This window comes from Engystomops pustulosus, chromosome 8 (genome assembly GCF_040894005.1).
Source record: "Engystomops pustulosus chromosome 8, aEngPut4.maternal, whole genome shotgun sequence".
Taxonomy (NCBI): domain Eukaryota; kingdom Metazoa; phylum Chordata; class Amphibia; order Anura; family Leptodactylidae; genus Engystomops; species Engystomops pustulosus.
Genome location: NC_092418.1, coordinates 88,496,432 through 88,515,859, shown reverse-complemented (window position 1 = coordinate 88,515,859; position 19,428 = coordinate 88,496,432). Strand labels below are relative to the sequence as shown.

The 19,428-nt window shown below is 43.7% G+C and overlaps 1 protein-coding gene across 1 annotated transcript in view; it reads left to right on the top strand.

The window, feature by feature from the left end:
* Positions 1-12,210, top strand: part of MTX2 (metaxin 2) — a 48,558-nt gene extending 36,348 nt beyond the window's left edge. The window contains exons 7-10 of the mRNA XM_072121647.1: positions 2,481-2,519; positions 2,866-2,991; positions 4,963-5,039; positions 11,886-12,210. Coding sequence (XP_071977748.1) covers positions 2,481-2,519; positions 2,866-2,991; positions 4,963-5,039; positions 11,886-12,090 — 447 coding nt within the window. The 3' untranslated portion in view covers positions 12,091-12,210. The remainder of the gene's footprint in view (positions 1-2,480; positions 2,520-2,865; positions 2,992-4,962; positions 5,040-11,885) is intronic.
* The last annotated feature ends 7,218 nt before the right edge of the window (positions 12,211-19,428 follow it).

Genomic DNA, 19,428 nt, shown 5'->3' with positions numbered 1-19,428 from the left:
CCAAATACTTGGATTCTAGTGTAGCTTATTGTGTAATGATATTATGTAAAAATATTGATAACATATTGCATACATAAACTTACTATGCCTAGTGCACCTGTATGTATATGTGTATATACATGAGTACCCGTATGAGCTTCCCTATGTACACTTGTCACCCACCACCACCCGCTGTGCTACAGATTAGTATGATCCATAAAACTATCAGGTCTGCGAATCTGAAGCCGATTATGTCGCACGCGTGAAGCTATTCCACACGTTGTCCTAAATCTGCTGGGAATGACTGAGCGCTGGTCCTCTACATCTCACTATCGGGACTGAGGGGCCGCACGCTACAGGGGAGCTTCAGTGCAGCTCTGCGTGTGCTGCTATGTAATCTGTAATATCGCTTGTCTCAATTTATAGATTTGTAGGAATATTTTTTACAGTCACCCCATCCCACGTCGCTTTCCGGGGATAGTAGTATGTACATTGCAGCTTGCTGTGACGTCTATGGGGACAACTTCAGTACAGGTACCAAAATAGGGAGTCATATATTATATACCAGTATATAAGATTTCTGTAAATAAAGGACACAGGAGACTCTTTCAGATACTTAAGGGAAAATTATATATCTGAATACCCCTGCAAGTGATGGGTGAGCGGTTCTATGTTTTCGGCTCTGTCCTGAACATGGCTGCCATATAGGAACAAGACCAAATTTTCTTAAACGGGAAGGGGGTCATGTAGCACATCAAAGACCAGAAATCGATGATCACCAAGGGACTTGCAATATCTTTTGTGGTTTGAAAGTTGTCAACACAGATTCTCCATAGATTCTCATGCAGGTTCATAGGATCCGGCGCCTTCAGCTCTGTGTTCAGCATCCGTAACAATAGATAAAAATGTTGGAACTTTAAACTACAAGCGATATTGCAAATTGCTCTGAAAATAAGACGTCTACTACCAGGATGAAGGATTGTAAACCAAGCACACTGATATACTGGTGTGTTCCCCCTCTGGCAGGATCCGCTCTTCTTTTAGCTTCTTCTGCCCTGGTTTTTACAAAAAGGCTTTTTAAAATTGTGCAAATGAACCTCAGGGGCTCTGGGCTCCATAGGTGTTAATAGAACCTGGAGTCCCTCAGGCTCATTTGCATAATTATTAAAGCATTTTTTTTTCTTGAGGGCATAAAAAGCTGAAAGAGGAGATTATAGATCCTTATTCAACTATAATCATATCATTATGTTCTTAAAATAAATCATTATGACTTTCCAAACTATGAATCCTCTTGTGTGTCTAATGTCTTTACATACATTGTCCCCAATTTCCTCATGTCCAACAATTTGCACTTTCCTTGTATGGACCTTTCTTGTCCATGTAGCTCCTACTTCTTTAGCTGACAGACTGGAGGGGGCACTTTTTAATCGGCTATATCTTGTTATGTTCTGTAACTTCTGCTGTCGTTTTTAGATTTTAAAATCTCCCCTTTAAAATTGCATAAGGATTTTGTTTCTAGATGCCACCAAACCAGAGATATCCACAGTTAAACTTTTCAGTTGAGCGTGAGAGCTTTCAGTGAAAATCGCACTCCAGAAACAATCCTTTTGTGTTGTTAAAGGAAACCTACCATTTCAAATGGTAGGTTTAAGCTGTAAACACCGAGCACCAGCTCAGGGTGAGCTGGTGCCGGTGCTTAGTTTCGTTAGTGTTAAAACCGCGGTATCGCGGTTTTAACACTTTTTAAACTTTATAGCAGAAGCCGCTTCGGCGCTGCGCGCGACCGTGCGCGCGCAACGTCTGCGGCATTTCCTATGTAGGCGCGCGCACGATCGTGCGCACGCAGCGCCGAAGCAGTTTATGCTATAAAGTTTAAAAAGTGTTAAAACCGCGATACCGCGGTTTTAACACTAACGAAGCTAAGCACCGGCACCAGCTCACCCTGAGCTGGTGCTCGGTGTTTACAGCTTAAACCTACCATTTGAAATGGTAGGTTTCCTTTAAAGAGAGGGTTCTTTTCTTAAAAATGATAACAGAACTGTGTTTCTAGGTAGCAGCGCTCAGAAGATATAGCAGTTTGTAACCAGGGCTTATTTATTTTAGATTTCAGTTGTACTCTACAAATCCCTCTAGGGTCTGCTGTATATTTGGGGTAGGTCTGTCTTTTGGAGAAAGCGGTTTTATGGTTCTGTTTAGGAGTCTTTATATCCTGGAGTTATCTGGGTTACAGACTATACAGTTTGGGGGTACAGCACTGGTATACACAACCTATGGTTTCTCCTTTGCTTTGTGAAATAAATGCAGTCATTTTCTTATCTATTTGTGTATGTTGTGTAATATATATGAGCCGTGGGTCCCGCTGGATGTGCACACATGTATTATGTATGTGCAGGGATCTCTTTAATTGGTTGGTATTTGGAAGACAAAGCCCCCGTTTCCATGTAAATGCCGGTGCCCCCTCTCTCTACGTGATCTCCCTGATATCATTTCTTGCCTTGCAGTTGTATATTCAGTGGTGTGATGAAGCTACACTCGAGGAGGTGAGTGACTCCCAAGCATTTATCTTGGTTAAATTTTAATGAGAAAACACTTTTGCTCACAATTGTCGGTCCCTTCTCATAAATGAAACATTGAGGTTTTATACCATTAGTTGATACAATGTATTTTTTTTCTTCTTCTTCCGCTGGCACATACATTTTGCAATCCATCTGGCAAATTTTAATATAGCAGTGAGCTATTGTCTATATATCTCCCAGAAGTTATGTACGAAGAGAGGAGATTTCCCGCTGCAAGTGGAGGGTTTTTCTCTAGGAAAGAGAGCGGATTGTAGAGGTTTTTTAGATGTAATATTGTTGAGTTTTGTGTTCTCTCTCTCTCGTTCTCTAGATAACGCAGCCTCGGTATAGTTCGCCGTACTCGTGGCCCCTCAATAGTATATTAGTTCTGCAGAAGAAATGGGAAATTAAGAGAAAAATGAAAGCCATCGGCTGGGGTGCAAAGAGCCTCCGACAGGTCAGTGCTTTTATGGATCCAAGGCTGGAAAATTTTAATACTGTTATTATTTCTGACCCACATGAACTGATGTCATACCGGTTACCATTATCGGGTCGTTTCCAATTCATTTAATAAATTCCCCAAAATATAATGTAGTATTCTTCTCATCCATCACTCGCTACTTGAAGACTGTGTTAAAAGCCATTTGAGTATGGCTGACCAATCCCAGCACACGGATTCAGCCAAAAACCATCTAATATGGAGTGACTTCCATCCCAATGGTCTCATCAGTCCATTACTACAGGATAGGGGCCTCAGTAATTCATCATTGAATTCCGATGTTTTGTTTAGTCCCATTGCGCCAGTGTTTTCTTGGAAGAATGGCTCTTTCCATTGTGAGCAGTTAGTCCTCTGAGATAATAATTCCTTAATTATAATTCCTTTATTTATATAGCACGCACAGATTACGCAGAGCTGATCAGATCTTGCCAAATTGGTGCCTGTCCCCATTGGGGTTCACAATTTAATCAACCTACCAGTGTGCTTTCTGTGGGAGGAAACCAGAGGACCCAAAGGAAATCCACGCAAACACGGAGAGAACACACACTCTTTGCAAATGTTGACCCTGGGACTTGAACCCAGGTCCCCAGCGTTGCAAGGCTGTAATGCTAACCACTGAGCCACTGTGCTTTTGTTTCTCAATTAAGTCTTGGGGGGAGATTTATCCTCTGACCCTCTGGGCCTCAGCGGCTATGAGGTTAACGAAATTTTACCCCACCAAACCAACAATGCATGCTAGTAAAGGGTTACAAGTACTCCCCATATTACCTAAAATTAACTGCCAGTGAGCCACTAAACCTTAATAACATCCATTTTTCTGAAATGTAAATTAGCATACTTGACTCTTTTTATATTCAAGATATGACTCCGGTTCCAGTGACCAGGTTGATGTCATCGAAGGTCCTATACCCTTTACATTTGGAAAATGTACCCCATGTATATATCTGATTACATAAATTCACAGCTGTCTCCATCCACTTCTACTCCTTCCCATCCTCCATGGAAGCTTCTGTGATTTCATGTGATCAGATGCATACACAGGGTAAATTTTGCAAATGCAAATGGCGTAAAACTTGGATGACATCACCCTGGTTACATAACATGAAGTGGAGAATAGTGAGGAGGCATAAGACATGGGGCGGAGTAGATGGGAGTGGCTGGCTGAGCAGGACACTCCCCTCTGATGCCAGGTTGGATAATACAGTTGATGATAAAGTTGATTATATATGGATGTGAGGGGAAAACAATTTTCAGCTAAAAGAATGGTGTCCCTTAATTAACGGGGCTCTTTAGCCTGTCACTAGCTGTTTATGCGAAAATATGTTGACAGGTTCCCTTTAAATTACTTGCAGCAACCAATAAGATTTGTAACTTTTGACAACTGTTTAAATAATAGAAAATACACAACTCTGTGTAATGGGGCTCCTTTTCTGCTATTCCTGAACGTCTGTACTCTGATGTCTCCCATAATGTTCTCTCTTGTGCCCATAGTGGGTGCAGGAAGATAAGTCATGTCCTAATGTTTTAATACATCACCATTCATGTTGTACGGATCCTACGCTCAGAGATATGATATACTGGATTCCCCGATGTAAACTCTTCTGCCTATACTGTAAAGGGGGTTTGGGGTTGTTATGGAAAAAGAGAAGTGCATACAAGTCATATGTATATGTGTGTATATGTGTATATATGTGTATGTATATGTGTATATATGTATATGTGTATATGTATATAATATATATATTCTATTCTTCTGCTGATAGCTATAGTATGGCCATGTGACTGCAGTCCTATACATAGGAGTGATGACGTTGTGTATCATCCATTCCTTTATTAGGCCCTGTCTCTTCATTGCGGTTCTGACGATGTTCCTTTATTAGGCCCTGTCTCTTCATTGCGGTTCTGATGATTTTCCTTGTGTTCCCTCAGGTCTATGATGACGTTGATCAGTGTTGCCAGGCCCTTTCACAGAGGTTAGGTACCCAGCCATATTTCTTCAATAAGCAGTAAGTACTTCTAGCACTTTCGTTATTATGAGTTTGTTTCTTAATTTGGTTCCTGGAGGACCCCAGCTTTTAAAGGGAACTGGTCATGGTGATTTGCGGGCGGCACTAAACCACCCGTAGGTCCTTTATAGCATGATTTGGGACACCAATTTATGGGTCCATGTCTTCTCAGTCTGGCCCCCTCAGACCAAGAATAGTTCTGCTTCCCTCTATTCATAGTTCTCGTTGCTCTTAGTCTTCTGGTGAAGCCCTTGTAGTGCACCCTGTAGGTATTGCGCATGCGCAGGCTACTCTTTGAAGAAACATACAGGCACCAGGGACCCCAGACTTGAGTCCCATGAGTCTTATCATACTCCTCTCTAGGTACCATACGAAACAGCACAACTTTGGACTGTAAACCACAATTCCTTCGATTTGGTTTAGTGTCCCAAATCACCCTGACGGGTCGTCTTTAAAGTGGTTGTGTCATGTTTTACATGGGCAGGTAAGTTACTCATCAAAAGTCCTGATCGCTGAATGTGCTTGGAATCACATACGGAGAGGTAAGTGTATAGTTTTTTGTTCAATTGTATATATTTTTCTTCAAGTGATGGCCTGTTAATAGGGGAAGTTCTGATGAGCAGTCCTGCTGGAGCCAAGGATGCCCGCCGGAGGGGTAAGTATATAGATTTCTTTAATCTCTTCCCTCCAGATGTTGCCCCTTTAACTGTAATGGCTGAGGGTGATATGAGATGATGTTGTAGAGTTTAGGGGTTGAGCGTAGAACTGACTGGGGGGATTATTAGTGTCTTTAGCCTTTATTGACACCAGAGGAATTGTGCATTGTTCATTACATATATATAATATATATATATTAGTTCTGCGTTTTTGCGCACACCGTCAGTTGTAGCCTGCGGCCATACGTCCATAAATTCTGATTAGAAATGAAAGCCCAGACACATGTAAGCCTAGAAGGAAAACCTCATACGAGGCCATTACGATACATCTTGATGATGATGCTACCTTATCTCTTCATTCCATTAAGCCGGTGATACAGCGCCGGCCATATGGCAGCCATTCAACTCTAAACTCATCAGAAGTGAATTATTCCCATGGTATTCATCCCATTGATCATTTTAGCACAAAGTTAGAAAGTAGGTTTCATTATCTAAATTTTTCGAAGAATTTAAAGGATGAATGTCCTCCTGCATTATGGTTACATATAACTCTAGAATGACAAGGGGATGGCTCGGTTTTCGTTCCATGAACAGACAACACGTGGCTCGTGTGTAGATTATGAGCAGTGGGATTAAACTGGCAATGGACATCAGCACTTGGCCTACAGCTACTCCTTAGGAAGCCCTTATACACATGCATGCTTGGCTTAGCCAGGTGGGCCTTAGATTTGGCACAGTAGAAATCACTGCTATTCTATATTTAATGGGGATTATTAATCTCTCAAAAAAATTAAAGGGACATTCAAGAATATCTTATCACAGACAAACCTGTTTTATATGGGACCACCAGTCGTCTGATCACAAGACTCTGTCTCTTAAAACACTCATGGCCTCTCACAAGTGCTCATCATGGTACAGGGAGCTTGTAAATATGTCATTACATGATGGCCCCGCTTATACATAAAACCCTCCTTACCTTATAGATCTATCATAGGTTCATAGCTGGTCCGGCTGCTCCCCCGTCCTCTTCCTGACACAGTCACTAATTGTAGCAGTGACTAGCCTTAAAGAAACATGGTCACCAGATCTTATTCCATTAAATTAATAATCTCATTACTAACCCCCTCATGTAGGGTATGAAATATCCACTCTTGAATTGCTACTTTTATGTGAATTTTCAGCGATATACCTAATAAAAAATAAACTCCTTTCAAGTCATGTGAAAATGAACAGAGAAGAGTCATATTTTCATATTTTCATGGGGTTCTATGGGTCACACGCACTCTTATCTCAGACTGTGTCCACCACTTTCAGGGCTAGAACGGCTTGCACAGGTATTTAAGAAGTGTCTGCTCGGGGGTTGTGGTGCAGCTGTGCTGCTTCCATGCGACACAAATTAAGGGGGCTTGCTGCCAGACCGTACGACTGATTTGGACTGTGCGCGGGATTTAACTTTCAAATTGTGTCGCAATCCAATGCACTTACATGCACCACAAAAAAGATGGTGAACTCTGTCGGACCTGAGCGGGGAAGCGACACATGCAGGATTTCTGGCGCACGATCTTGGTGAATCGCTGCACCCATGTCTTCAGTACCTTGTGTCTAGTGTCATACTAAAGATAAGAACCACATCTTTCTGATCACATCAGGATTGCAGTTCTGTGATCTACAGAACCGGACATAAAGGCAGTTGAAGACAAAGTTGGAAATGTGAGCTGCAGATAAAGATCCAGTTTCAACCGATTTATTTTACTTCCTCCGATTCTGTACAGAACCAAAATCCTAAATCTAAATCATGAGATTCTTCTCTTTAATATGACACCGGCAGCATGTTTCTAGGTATTGTAGAACTGAGGATACGGATGTCTGAAGTGAGGATACTCCTATACCCTGTAGACTTAACTCATTTCTGGCAATATATGACTCTTCTCTGCTCATTTTCACAAGACTGGAGGAGATTTTTTTTTTTTTTTTTTTTTTATACGGATGGGATTTCACATAAACAAGGGAATTTTAAAAAGGACCTGAGTGGCTTCTAGTTAAATGGGGTAAAATCCGGTGACAGTGTCCCTTTAACTATGAATGGCCATTTTTTGTGCATCGTGATGGAACCCTGTTGGTCATATAAGAGGTGTGTGTGTGTGTGTGTGTGTGTGTGTGTGTGTGTGTGTGTATTAAATGTAGAAAATGGACTGTTCTAAAGCTGGAGAATAAAATGTGAGGAGCTACTGACTCGGTAATTTCCCAAAAACAACACAGTCAGTGACACTGACTGACGTGAGTGTGTACGTATATGTGTTTACTTATATGTATGCGTGTGTACATGTATGTAAGTGTGTGTACGTACGTTTATATATACGTGTATATTTATATCTGTATGTGGATGCGTGTGTACGTATATGTGCGTATTTATAATATTAACCTGTTCCATGCCCTTTCCATTATACTGCTGTAGAGGGCAGGGGTTACCTGGAGGTAGGGCTGGAGTCCTGACATCTGCATGGGTGACAAGGTCACAGCAGTCAGGGCTGTCAGGTGGAAGTGCTGCCTTTCACAGAAGCTTCTCCTCTTTGATTTTGCTGTGATGTCTATTACCATTTGTTTAGACATTTGCACAACAGAAATGGATGTGACTTTCCGCCACCATGTAGTTCCTATTCTCACTTAGTAGGAATCTGAGAGCCATGAAGAGAGTAGAAGAGCCAAGTGTTTGATGTGCGCTCGTCCTTTCTTATGCGGCGGAGCTGTAGGGGACATCACATAGAGGAGAGGCAAGTCATGTCCCACCAGCTCAGAGGCGAGAAGGAGTTGGCACTTGTCACACTGCCGGTCAGGGTGAGGACACGGGGACGAGCCGGGGGTATGGAGCTCTGTTCTATGCCGTGTGTTTCTATGGCTGGAAGTGATAACCAAGTGTCGTTCACCCCATATACTGACATATTTACTGATATTTATTGCTTCTTGTACCATAAAATCCCTAAATATTGGCAATGAGTCCGGGCCTGAGTATTACATTACACCACTGTGCACTATATATAATACTGTCTTGATTAATGACAAGTTTTTTTCTTGCATCCGGACTTCTTGCATGTTAATAAATTATATAAATTTTTAGAAAATGAATGCAATGGATCCTTCATCCGTGGTATTGTCCGTGTTCACATCCTATCTGTGCAGCCATTTCCGAAAACGTTTGCCTTGGCCCCTTTCCTTCACCGGTCTCTTCACAAATGACGTTTATGACCCTAAAGTAGAATAAATCTTCATTCAGAGCGACAGTAGTTACCCCACAGCATTGTCTCATTGAGATTGTTGTGTAGTTTACGATGGGTTATCTGCATCACCTTTCACATAGTACATTGTGACTGTCTGCGACATATTGAGGGACCCAAACAGTTGTTCTCTCCATTCGTTGTCACTGTCCCCTGAGATGTGGGGGACCATGTGGCTATATGGGTGTCAAGTAGGACCATGCTGCATCTATCTGATTTCCTAAAGATTTCAGAGTCACAAGTTAGATTTACCAACCTGGGGAGAGAAAAAGAGCTGGACCGCACATCCACACATCACACAACGATCTACTGCCGCCAGGCTACATTATATAACTAACTCGAGGTTTTAAGTTATATTTTGATCAAATTGTATAAGACCAACCAAACACTTCACAGCGACCTCTTTTTGCTACGCTATTGTGTGCGGCATCACATGGCGTCCGCCACCACCACAGCACAGCCCCGGCAGGAACCAAGACCTGGTCCAATACTGGCAGGCATAGCCCCCATGGCTCCGGGTCCCCACCAGCACCGCACAACCGAAGCAGCGGACACCATGCAACACCGCACCATGTGAACAGGTGCTGAATACTCACTGTTCCATGTGGCCTCTGACACTAGCTGAGAGGAAGCAGGCGGCCACTATATGCCTAGCGCCAGTAGATCATTGTGTGATGTGTGGATGTGCGGTCCAGTTCTTTTTCTTTCCCCATGTTAGTTTAGTACATTCTATCCCTTCATTTATTTCATTTATTTTTTCTGGTACCAGCACTCCACCCCAGGTGCTTTTACATTATCAGGAGACTGCATATAGTAGCCGCCTACCTCCTCTCAGCTAGTATCTGAGGCCACATGGAACAGTGAGTATTCAATACCTGTTCACACATGGTGAGCCTTTTGTCCTGTTCACATGGTGCAGTGTTGCATGGCGTCCGCTGCTTCTGTGGTGCGGTGCTGGTGGGAGCCCGGAGCCATGGGGGCTATGCCTGCCAGAATGGGTGCTGGGGGGCAACCGGGTCTTGGTCCCTGCCGGTGCTGTGCCATGTGATGCCGCCCACAATAGTGTCAGGACCCACCATAAAGAGGTCACCCAGAACTGGTTGGTGGGCTTATATAATTTGATCAAAATGTAACTAAGAAGCTCGAGTTTGTTATATAATGTAGCCTAGCGGCAGTAGATCATTGTGTGGTGTGTGATGTGCAGTCCAGTTCTTTTTCTCAAGATAGATTTAGCATGTGCTTAAAATTGGGACTTTATAAAAGTTGTACAAAGTGGGGGATGTTACGCTGTGGAACTGTACAACAATATGACTATTTAAAAGTGTCACATTCTCACCCCAATAATGGAGGTAGAAAGTGGAGTAGGAGTGTTATGATGTGAATGGGCATTCCAGTAGTATAGGGGATAATTTGCTTATTATTTGGGGTCCCCCTCAAGAATGGGAGTCTGTTGTACCCCAAATGAAAAGGGCAACTTGTCACATGTGCCCAGCTGCTCTATTCTTCTCTATGACACTGATGCAGGTAGCCAAGGGGCTCGGCTAAAGACCATGAATGGAGCTGTAGCTCCTGCCTCACTGTTGATTGGTGGGTATAGTGATCCCCCCGTTCTGAAGATCTATGGGATCACACCATTGATCAACAAGTTTTCCCCAATCCTGTTCATAGGGGATAGCTGTTACTGGAATACCCCTGTATCAGACCTGGTGCAATGTTTGATAATTTTGGTGCAAATTGCAGCAATCCTGACTCTAGGATCGAATACAGCCTTGCAGCGCTGGGGTCTAAGGTTCAAGTCCCAGGGTCAACATATGCAAAGAGTTTGTATGTTCTCTCCGTGTTTGCGTAGGTTTCCTCAGGGTCCTCCAGTTTCCTCCCACACTCCAAAACATACCGGTAGGTTGATTAGATTGTGAGCCCCATTGGGGACAGGGACTGATGTGACAAGCTTTGTGCAGCGCTGCATAATCTGTGTGCGCTGTATAAATAAATAAATAAATTATTTTTATTTAAAGAATGAAGTTGAGCTCCTCTACAGTCCCATAGTCATTGGACCTTCAAAATTAATTTGGGGTTTTGCAGATTTCAAAGAACCCCTTTTCAGACCAAAAACCTCAGAGGTCCTGGGTTGGTGGTTAAGAAGCATAAAAGAGTTTTAGTTCTTGATGTCATATTCATCCACTACCAGTAGCCATGGTCTAGCCACCAGATCAGGAACCTCATGAAGTGGACCTCTCACCAAGTACAATATGCTGAATAACCTGACCCCGGGAGGTTTATATAGAAGTTAGCTGATGCTGGCCAAGGGGGTGTCAAAACCTTTTATCTTCATACAGCACACGGACACCTCCATAGAAAAGGTAACCGCCCCGTTGGCTACTTTAACCTACTTCATATTATGGAGGCCATATCTTTTGAACAGGTGATTGGATCAGGGACACAGAACCTATGACATAAGGTATTTCTTTCAGTATTTGTTACTTGGCGAAAAGTTCTCCTTAACTTTTTAAAGGACCTTTGTGACATATGAAGGTAAACAAAAATATATTCGAGTTTACGCCACCACCAAGCCAAGTGTAAGGGGTCGCCTGGTGCCGGAGTGACTCAGCCATAGCAAGTTAAAGTGCAATACTACACTAGAATTGCCAATGGGCACGGCCGGAGAGGAGTGGGGGGCATCCTGCACCAGCATATGATAAATTACCCCAGTATCTCCATTGTCACACCTTGTTTGGGCTACAGGATAATGTATCACTGACGTCCCCCCTCCCCCCCCCCCCCCCCGTGTCATCCAAGGAGTTAATCTGGAAGGAAAAATTTGCAGAATTTATTTTACATGCTTTGCCCTCATTAGGAGAAATCACAGATGGTTTTGACTTGAACACTGCGCTGATCTGTTTCTTGTCCGTCTCTTGTAGACCCACTGAGCTGGATGCTCTGGTATTCGGACATCTGTTCACAATCCTCACCACTCAGCTGACTAATGATGAACTCCGCGAAAAAGTGAAGAACTACAGCAACCTTATTGCCTTTTGCCGAAGGATCGAACAGAACTATTTTGAAGATCACGACGGCTCTAGCAGCTCTTCTCTAAGATTACCCAAGGGCCCGGCACTGCCATAGCCGAGGATCGGTATATATCACTGCCTTGTACAGTACATACAATAGATAACCCTTTGTACCGCACACAAAGTCTCCCTCCATCTCCTGTATCTGCATTATAATAAATCTAAAACAAATGCACGGAGGCGACACTTCCTTCTTTTTGATCCTACCCCAAGCCCCTGACCAGGATCTATACAGATGTAGCAAATAGCGGCTTCAGATCCTGACAGCAGCAGAACAAAGGAGACCTCATTTGCATCACACACCGGGGATTATAGTGTTACTTACATGAGGCAGATGACTTGCTAGAACTACTGTTTTCAGGGTTTAACAAGCAAGCGCTCAGAAATCTGCGTGTTTACAAGGTGATTATCCCCGTCACAGATTAGCATCCCAAAGATGGAAGCGCAGCGTTAATCTGGTTAAGCCAAAAACAACTTTTAGGAGTAACTTCAGTATTTTTTTTTTTGGAGAGTTTAATCTACAACTTTTTGTTTCTTAAATTTTATTTTTTTGCAGCAGGAAATGGCTAAGTAGATAATTTTGGAGAAAAATTATATATATTTTTTCTTTTTTTTTTAGATAGACACTTAAAGGTGTGCGTTGGCTGTGAGCTTGCCGCACAAACTGCGACTAATTCACGGCCTCGTAACTGTCTATTGGGCTTCATTGTATCAGGGACATGCCATCTGGCGGATCCACACAAGTTTGGGCAGGTCCTATTTCTGTCCGCTTTTGCGCCAGGGGTGGTCACTTTCCTTGGTTATCGGCACCGGCACATGGGCTGCCGCCTGCAGAATGCACATGTTCATGTGCACGAGGTTTTACTCTTTCTCCATGACTTTTTCTTCAAGGGGTATTCACATGCCGTGTGCCCTGGGCGTGTATGACTATTATAGCCCCTACAAGTCTGGATGTAGTACTAGAATCAAGTCAATTATTGGGGAACGGAGGATGTGTCCTTTCGGCCTGCTTTTAATCTACGTTTTCAGGACCTTTGGAGAGGGTCAAAGGTCCTGAAATGGCTCTTGTGTACATGGGTATTAAGAACCGGAACAGATGTATGTGCATTTCATGAGTGAAGGTCCTTCTAAGTATAAGATTTGGGTTTGGGTGGCCACGGACCCCCCTAGAAGGCTTGGACCCTGGGCCACTGCCCAAACTGTCTATATTTTAATCCACTGCTGGCTTAATTTCCTTTAAAAACTGTTTGGTGTTAGTGGATTGATATGTATTGATCACAACAGAGAAGTTATAAATCTATCCCGTTCTAAAACTTGGCCCTCATGCCGATGTCATGGCATAATGTATAGCGTACTCCATTCCTTGCCTGTGGATATTGACTTACATTCCTCGTATCCTAAAGTAAGCAAAGGTCGGTGACTGGAAACATGGCCACAGGTCAGAAGTAACTTACCTTTTGACCTAGGATGTGATTAACTTATCAGCAAACATCATTGACTTATCATTAGTCAATTTATGAGCAGTAAAATAAGGTGTTAGATCAACAGATTAACCAAACCCTCAGAATCTAGTTATAATGTTATCGGCTCATATCAGGACACTGTGTGCTAGGTAAACATAGCCCAAGGTACACACACCCAGCCTACGGGATGGCCAGATCTTCATTGTCCTTGTGGTTAGATCAGTGATGGGGTCATTAAGGACCAGACAAAAGCATCTGCTTATTTTACTGAAAACAGCGCCACATCTGTATCTGCTATTGCAACTCATCCTCCAAGTAAATGAGGCTGCTATTACAGATTTGGACCATAGACAGGAGTTTAGATTTTCTTTTTGGGTAATTCAGAGGTTAAAAAACATGGCTGATTTCTTTCAGAAACAGCGCCACACCTGACCATTGCTGGTATTGCAACTCTGCTCCATTTATCTCTATGCAGCTTAGGTGCAATACCGGCACATACCACAGTGAGGAGTGGCGCTGTTTTTGGAAGTAACAACTTTGTTTTCCAATCTCTGGACAACCCCTTTAAATCAGGGGTTCCTGGCTGAAGTGGGAAACAATAGAAAGTCACTTAACCCCTCCAGCTCCTGGTTACAGTGCTGCTCCATTACTTCCAGTTTCTGGTCGCCTCTGACTACAATACAACAAAGGAAGAGACATTCCCTCTTAAACAGAATTGAGGTCCAATGTTCTAAGGAGGCCACTAATTGGCCAAAACGCGTCCTGTGACCCAAAAGTACCCAAAATACTAGATTTACTCTAGAAGTATAGTGGGGTAAGTATACTTTATCCCATCCCTGGACTCTCATTGGTTCTCCAGGTTCCTGGACCACCCCTTTAACAAATGGGATGCTGTCTAGTTACACCAGAAACCATCACATTTAAAAGGAATTAAAGAATTTACATTACCTCTAATTTTGACTCTATATAATTTTTGATATTTTTGGGCAAATATCTAAAACCTAATATCTTGATCCTACAAGTAGTACTGCCAAGTATTATGTGCTTCTACAGAAGATCATCACGCAATACAGAGAAGATGTAGAAGAATGCTTATCTCAGGAATACACTGGACTCATATGGACTCGGCTCATGAATACACTAGACTCAGTAGCAATCGCCATTGATTTGCTTTTTTTTTTTTTTAGAATTTCTTTTTACTACATAAAAGTCACACCGTAATCTTAGTGAAATACTGCTACTTCTGAGATAAAGCTGGCATTAAGGAACGCACAGCTTTACGGTTTTATTATAAAGAACCATTATAATATTCCAGTGGAGAAGTTTATCAAGCTGCAGTCCGAAAAGGACAGAGTGTTCTTGCAGACGGTTAAAACTCGGTCTTGTGGAGAGGAGATCACCTCCACCGTACGCGCGGCATGAGAGATGCGCCTAATGAGGCCTCTTAGGATCCGCTGGACGACTGATAAACGCTTTGTTTCCCGTGGATTTCTTTCCTTAAACGCAGCGTCGGGCTCCCACGGCTCGCGCAATTATCACACACTTGTTCTGCAGCTTTCTAAGTTTCCTACATTAGTCAGGCCCAGCAATCTGCAGTATTAATCATGACTGAAGTTAGTATTTATCACCTGCTGGGTGAGGAATAATATTTTTGGGGCTGGTAGGGCGGCTGGCCAGAGGTGCCACATTACACATTACAAGGGATCATTCCTGTGATGAATGGCTGGATTTCACTTTTTTGACCTAAAATCAGGATAAGCACTAAATTGTTTTTTGTTAGGGATTTGATGTTCTTTCCCTGACATTGTTACGTTGCGCCGGCGGTGCACGCGGGTCTGACCCATTAACTTTACAGCAGAGCGGATCTGGCAGGAGCTCACTTATTATAGTCTATTTGCTTATTCTTTAAAGGGGATCCTATAGAGGAATATTCCGGAAGGGAACGGATTTCTTGAGAATATTGTTGACTTCCCGGTACAGTGGTTAGCATTACAGCCTTGCAGCGCTGGGCTCCTGGGTTTAAGTCCCATCCAGGGTCAACATCTGCAAAGAGTTTGTATGTTCTCTCCGTGTTTGTGTGGGTTTCCTCCAGGTCCTCCGGTTTCCTCCCACACTCCAAAACATACTGGTAGGCTGATTAGATAGTGAGCCCCATTGGGGAAAGGGACCGATTTGGCAAGATTTGACAAGTCCAATCATTTGCACTGCCGCTGCTCTGCCCAGGACATAATGGGGCACATTTACTTACTTGTCCTGTTGCGATCCCCGAGGTGCTTTGTCCAACGAGGATTCGGAGCTGCCGATTCACTAAGATCGTGCTTCCAATTTCCTGCATGTGTCGCTTCCCCGCCGAGGTCTGCCGGAGTGCACCTTCTTCTTCCCGGTGCTTGTAAGTGCATGGCTTGTGACACAATTTTGAATGTTAAATTCTGCGCTCAATTCAAATTTGTTGGGTTGTCCGACGGCCACGCCCTGATTTGTGTCGCTTGAAAGTTGGTGCTAAAATCCGATCGCGTGCGCCAAAACCCCCCTGTTAAATGCGGCGCAAATCGGATATAGTCGGGAAACCCGACGAAAATGCGGTCTGCGGACCCTTATAAATGTGCACCATTGTCTCGCCACAGCTTGACCGGGCGGCATAGATCTCTCCACAAATTTTGCTGCCAGATCGCAGCCCCTATAACCGTCTTGAGCATTCAGGTGCCAAAAAATTGCAGTCTGTCCATGGGATAGGTCATAAATACATGATGGTGGCATGTCCTGTGTTTGGTTCTCTCACTGATCTCTAGAACAGGGGTCTGATCTGAATGGACTGCTTGTTGTGCATGCGCGGTCATTCTCCATGCAAGTATATAAGAGCACTGAAAATGGCAGAATCTGCACAAGATATGTCATAAATAAATGATAGATGCGGGTTGTACTTTTGGTACCCTTTAGGCCGGATGGGTCTGAGTAATTGGTGTTGATTGCTCAGGAATGGAGGAGGGGGGGGGGGGGGGGTAGAGGAAAGCTGCTGACTGCACTCCGCTCTATGGAACACAACCTTAGAAATGCTGGGAGTTGCTGGAGATGATGAGAGTTGGTGAGAGAACATACAGGGCTTAGATTGTTTGCATGGAAATGGTCTATGTGTAGATCCAACCTAACAAGACTATAAGGAAGCGCTCGGGCAGGTCTTCTTTATAAGTATAATGCAGAGTATGAATTATCATTAGTAATGACAGCAGATGATGGAGAACTACAATCTTATACAGTACAACGTACAATAATTAGGCCCTCGCCAGTTCTGCTGACTCAGCGCTTAATGCAGTAGTGGAGGCACAAATAATCTAACCGCAAAGTACAGTGAATAGATGTGAACACTGTCTAACACAACGTGTCATACCCTCAAAGTATATTACTACCGAAAATTACCAATACAAGCGCTTATTAACTCACTGCTACCCTGAATGTGAGTGGATAGTTATTACATGTGAGTGGTTTAATTAAAATCAAGCAAAATAAAAACTACAGGTGAAGATTGTACACAGTTTCCTATATGCAGGCAGCATGTTATAGAGCAGAAGGAGCTGAGCAGATTGTACTGATGTCCTTTCTGCATAAAGCCTGTTATAGAGCAGGAGGATCTGAGAAGAAAGTACATACATAGTGTCCTGATTGCAGGCAGCATGTTATAGAGCAAGGGGAGGTGAGCAGATTGTACAAAGTGTCCTATCTGCAGGCAAGAAGTTATAGAGCAGGAAGAGCTGAGTGGATTGTACATATTGTGGCTCATTTACTTACCCGGTCCTGTCGCGATCCAGCGGCGCGTTCTCTGACCAGGATTCGGGTCTTCTGGCGATTCACTAAGGTCGTGCGCCCGATGTTCACCAGGTTTCGCTGCTGCGCCGAGGTCCGCCGGCGTTCACCAACCTATTCCTGGTGCATGTGATTGATTGATTTTGTGACACAATTAGTTTTTTAAATTACATGTTTTTTCTGAATCCGTCGCGTGAAAGCCGGCGCCGAAATCTGATCGCGTGCACCAAAATCACGGAGGAATTCGGGGCAAAATTTGGGAAACCTGGCGGAAAAACCTGATACCCTTAGTAAATGTGCCCCATTGTCTTATCTGCACCAAGCCTGTTATAGAGCAGGAGCAGCTGAGAAGATAGTACATAGTGTCCTGATTGCAGGCAGCATGTTATAGAGCAAGAGGTGGTGAGCAGATTGTACATAGTGTCCTATCTGCACAAAGCCTGTTATAGAGCAGGAGGAGCTGATTACATTGTACATAGTCTTATCGCTGCAGGCAGCCTGTTATAGAGCAGGAGGATAGGTGGTGATTGATACATGCACTCTATTTATTTAAAGCCCATGATTGGGCAGTAAATCCCAGCAAACCACACAAAAGGTGCACCAGCATGCCAGTCATGGTAAGGCTCATCCCCCTGTTAATTTCTCATAACCAGGAATTCCCTGCAAGGATCACCAATCAAGGGCCATTGTTTGCCAAAACTTGCAGACAGCCAAATGCCCCTAGCTAGGGCTGCCATCATGAACTGTAGACCAGGGGGACACAACCTGCGGCAATCACAGCATATGAAACCCAGAATGGCGACTATCATTGCTGGACATGCCGATGGCTGCAGGAGGCCGTGTAGCATCGCCCGCTGCTCTAAGCATTGCACAGCGGATGACAGATGAACAGATGACCAAGACATTTGCATATTTTATTTATTTTTTAAAGTGCACGTGAATCTAAAACTAGACCAGAGCCTGACCAAAATTATGCTAATAAACCTGAATGACTTGGAGGGGGGGGGGGGGGGTTTACTGGAGCCCTTCAGTGCAGCAGATTCACAGGCTGTTACTATGAGCAGAACATATATCCCCCTCCCCCTGCTCTCTACCTCCTCCCTCTGCCTGTGTAATCTAGCAAGAACAGTAAGGGGAGGGGAGATCTGCTCTGCACATTGTAACAGCATGTGAAGCTACATCACTGAGGGGCTCTGGTAACACACCCAGGGGAGCATAATTATTAAAGTAGATTTTAGAAGGAAGGAGTCCATGGATAACACATAAGAAGATTACAACAGTCACGGTGCCTGGATCTATGAGTAAGTGTCCCTGGGTCTATCTATGATGATGGATTTTGATGGTAGATTTCTTTTAAAGGGATATTCCACTTCTCTTTTTGTATCACTTATCCATAGGACGGATAATCCAGATTAGATTGTGTGCACCCCCACCAATCACCTGCCCGATGCTATGAGGACGCCTGTGACCTCATGCCTGGTTGTAGTCCTAGTGTAATCGTATAGGCTCATCCTAACCAGGATCCTACAACAATTCATTGTGAGACAATGACCCTGAAATCTTATACAAATAACATGTTGCGAACAAAAGTAAATTGACTTCTCACTATTGCTGCTTTGGGAACACGTGAACAAATCCCAATTCTCCCCTCACCTCCCCTCTTAGTAATTTATCCGACTTCCCATATCACGGTGAACTTGGGGTCAATATTTCCAATTCGGCACCCAGCCCACCTTCCCTTTAAATCCGTTTTTGTTTCTCCCATATTCCTTTCCCATCATGAAATCATTACCCGTCCTAATTCCTGCAGGTTGGATCATGACCCTAATCTTTTCGGCTGCTCCAGTCAGATGTCGGCGGTGGGCTGCTATTTTCTTGCAGCGTGTCACAAGGCATCTTGCAGCGAATGCTTCACGGATCTGGGAGTGCAGCTTGTGGAACTGATGAGGTGAGGATCACTGCAAGACAGCGCGGCGCTGGTAATCACAGGACTGAGGAAACACATACATCATCTGCCACATAGGTTGGCACTTCAAGTAAAATCCTTCACATTGTGTAAGTTGTCGGACAAATGATGGGCCGTATGCATGCGAGGCTCTGCAGATGGCTCCGCGTCTTCAGCGATGGATGGA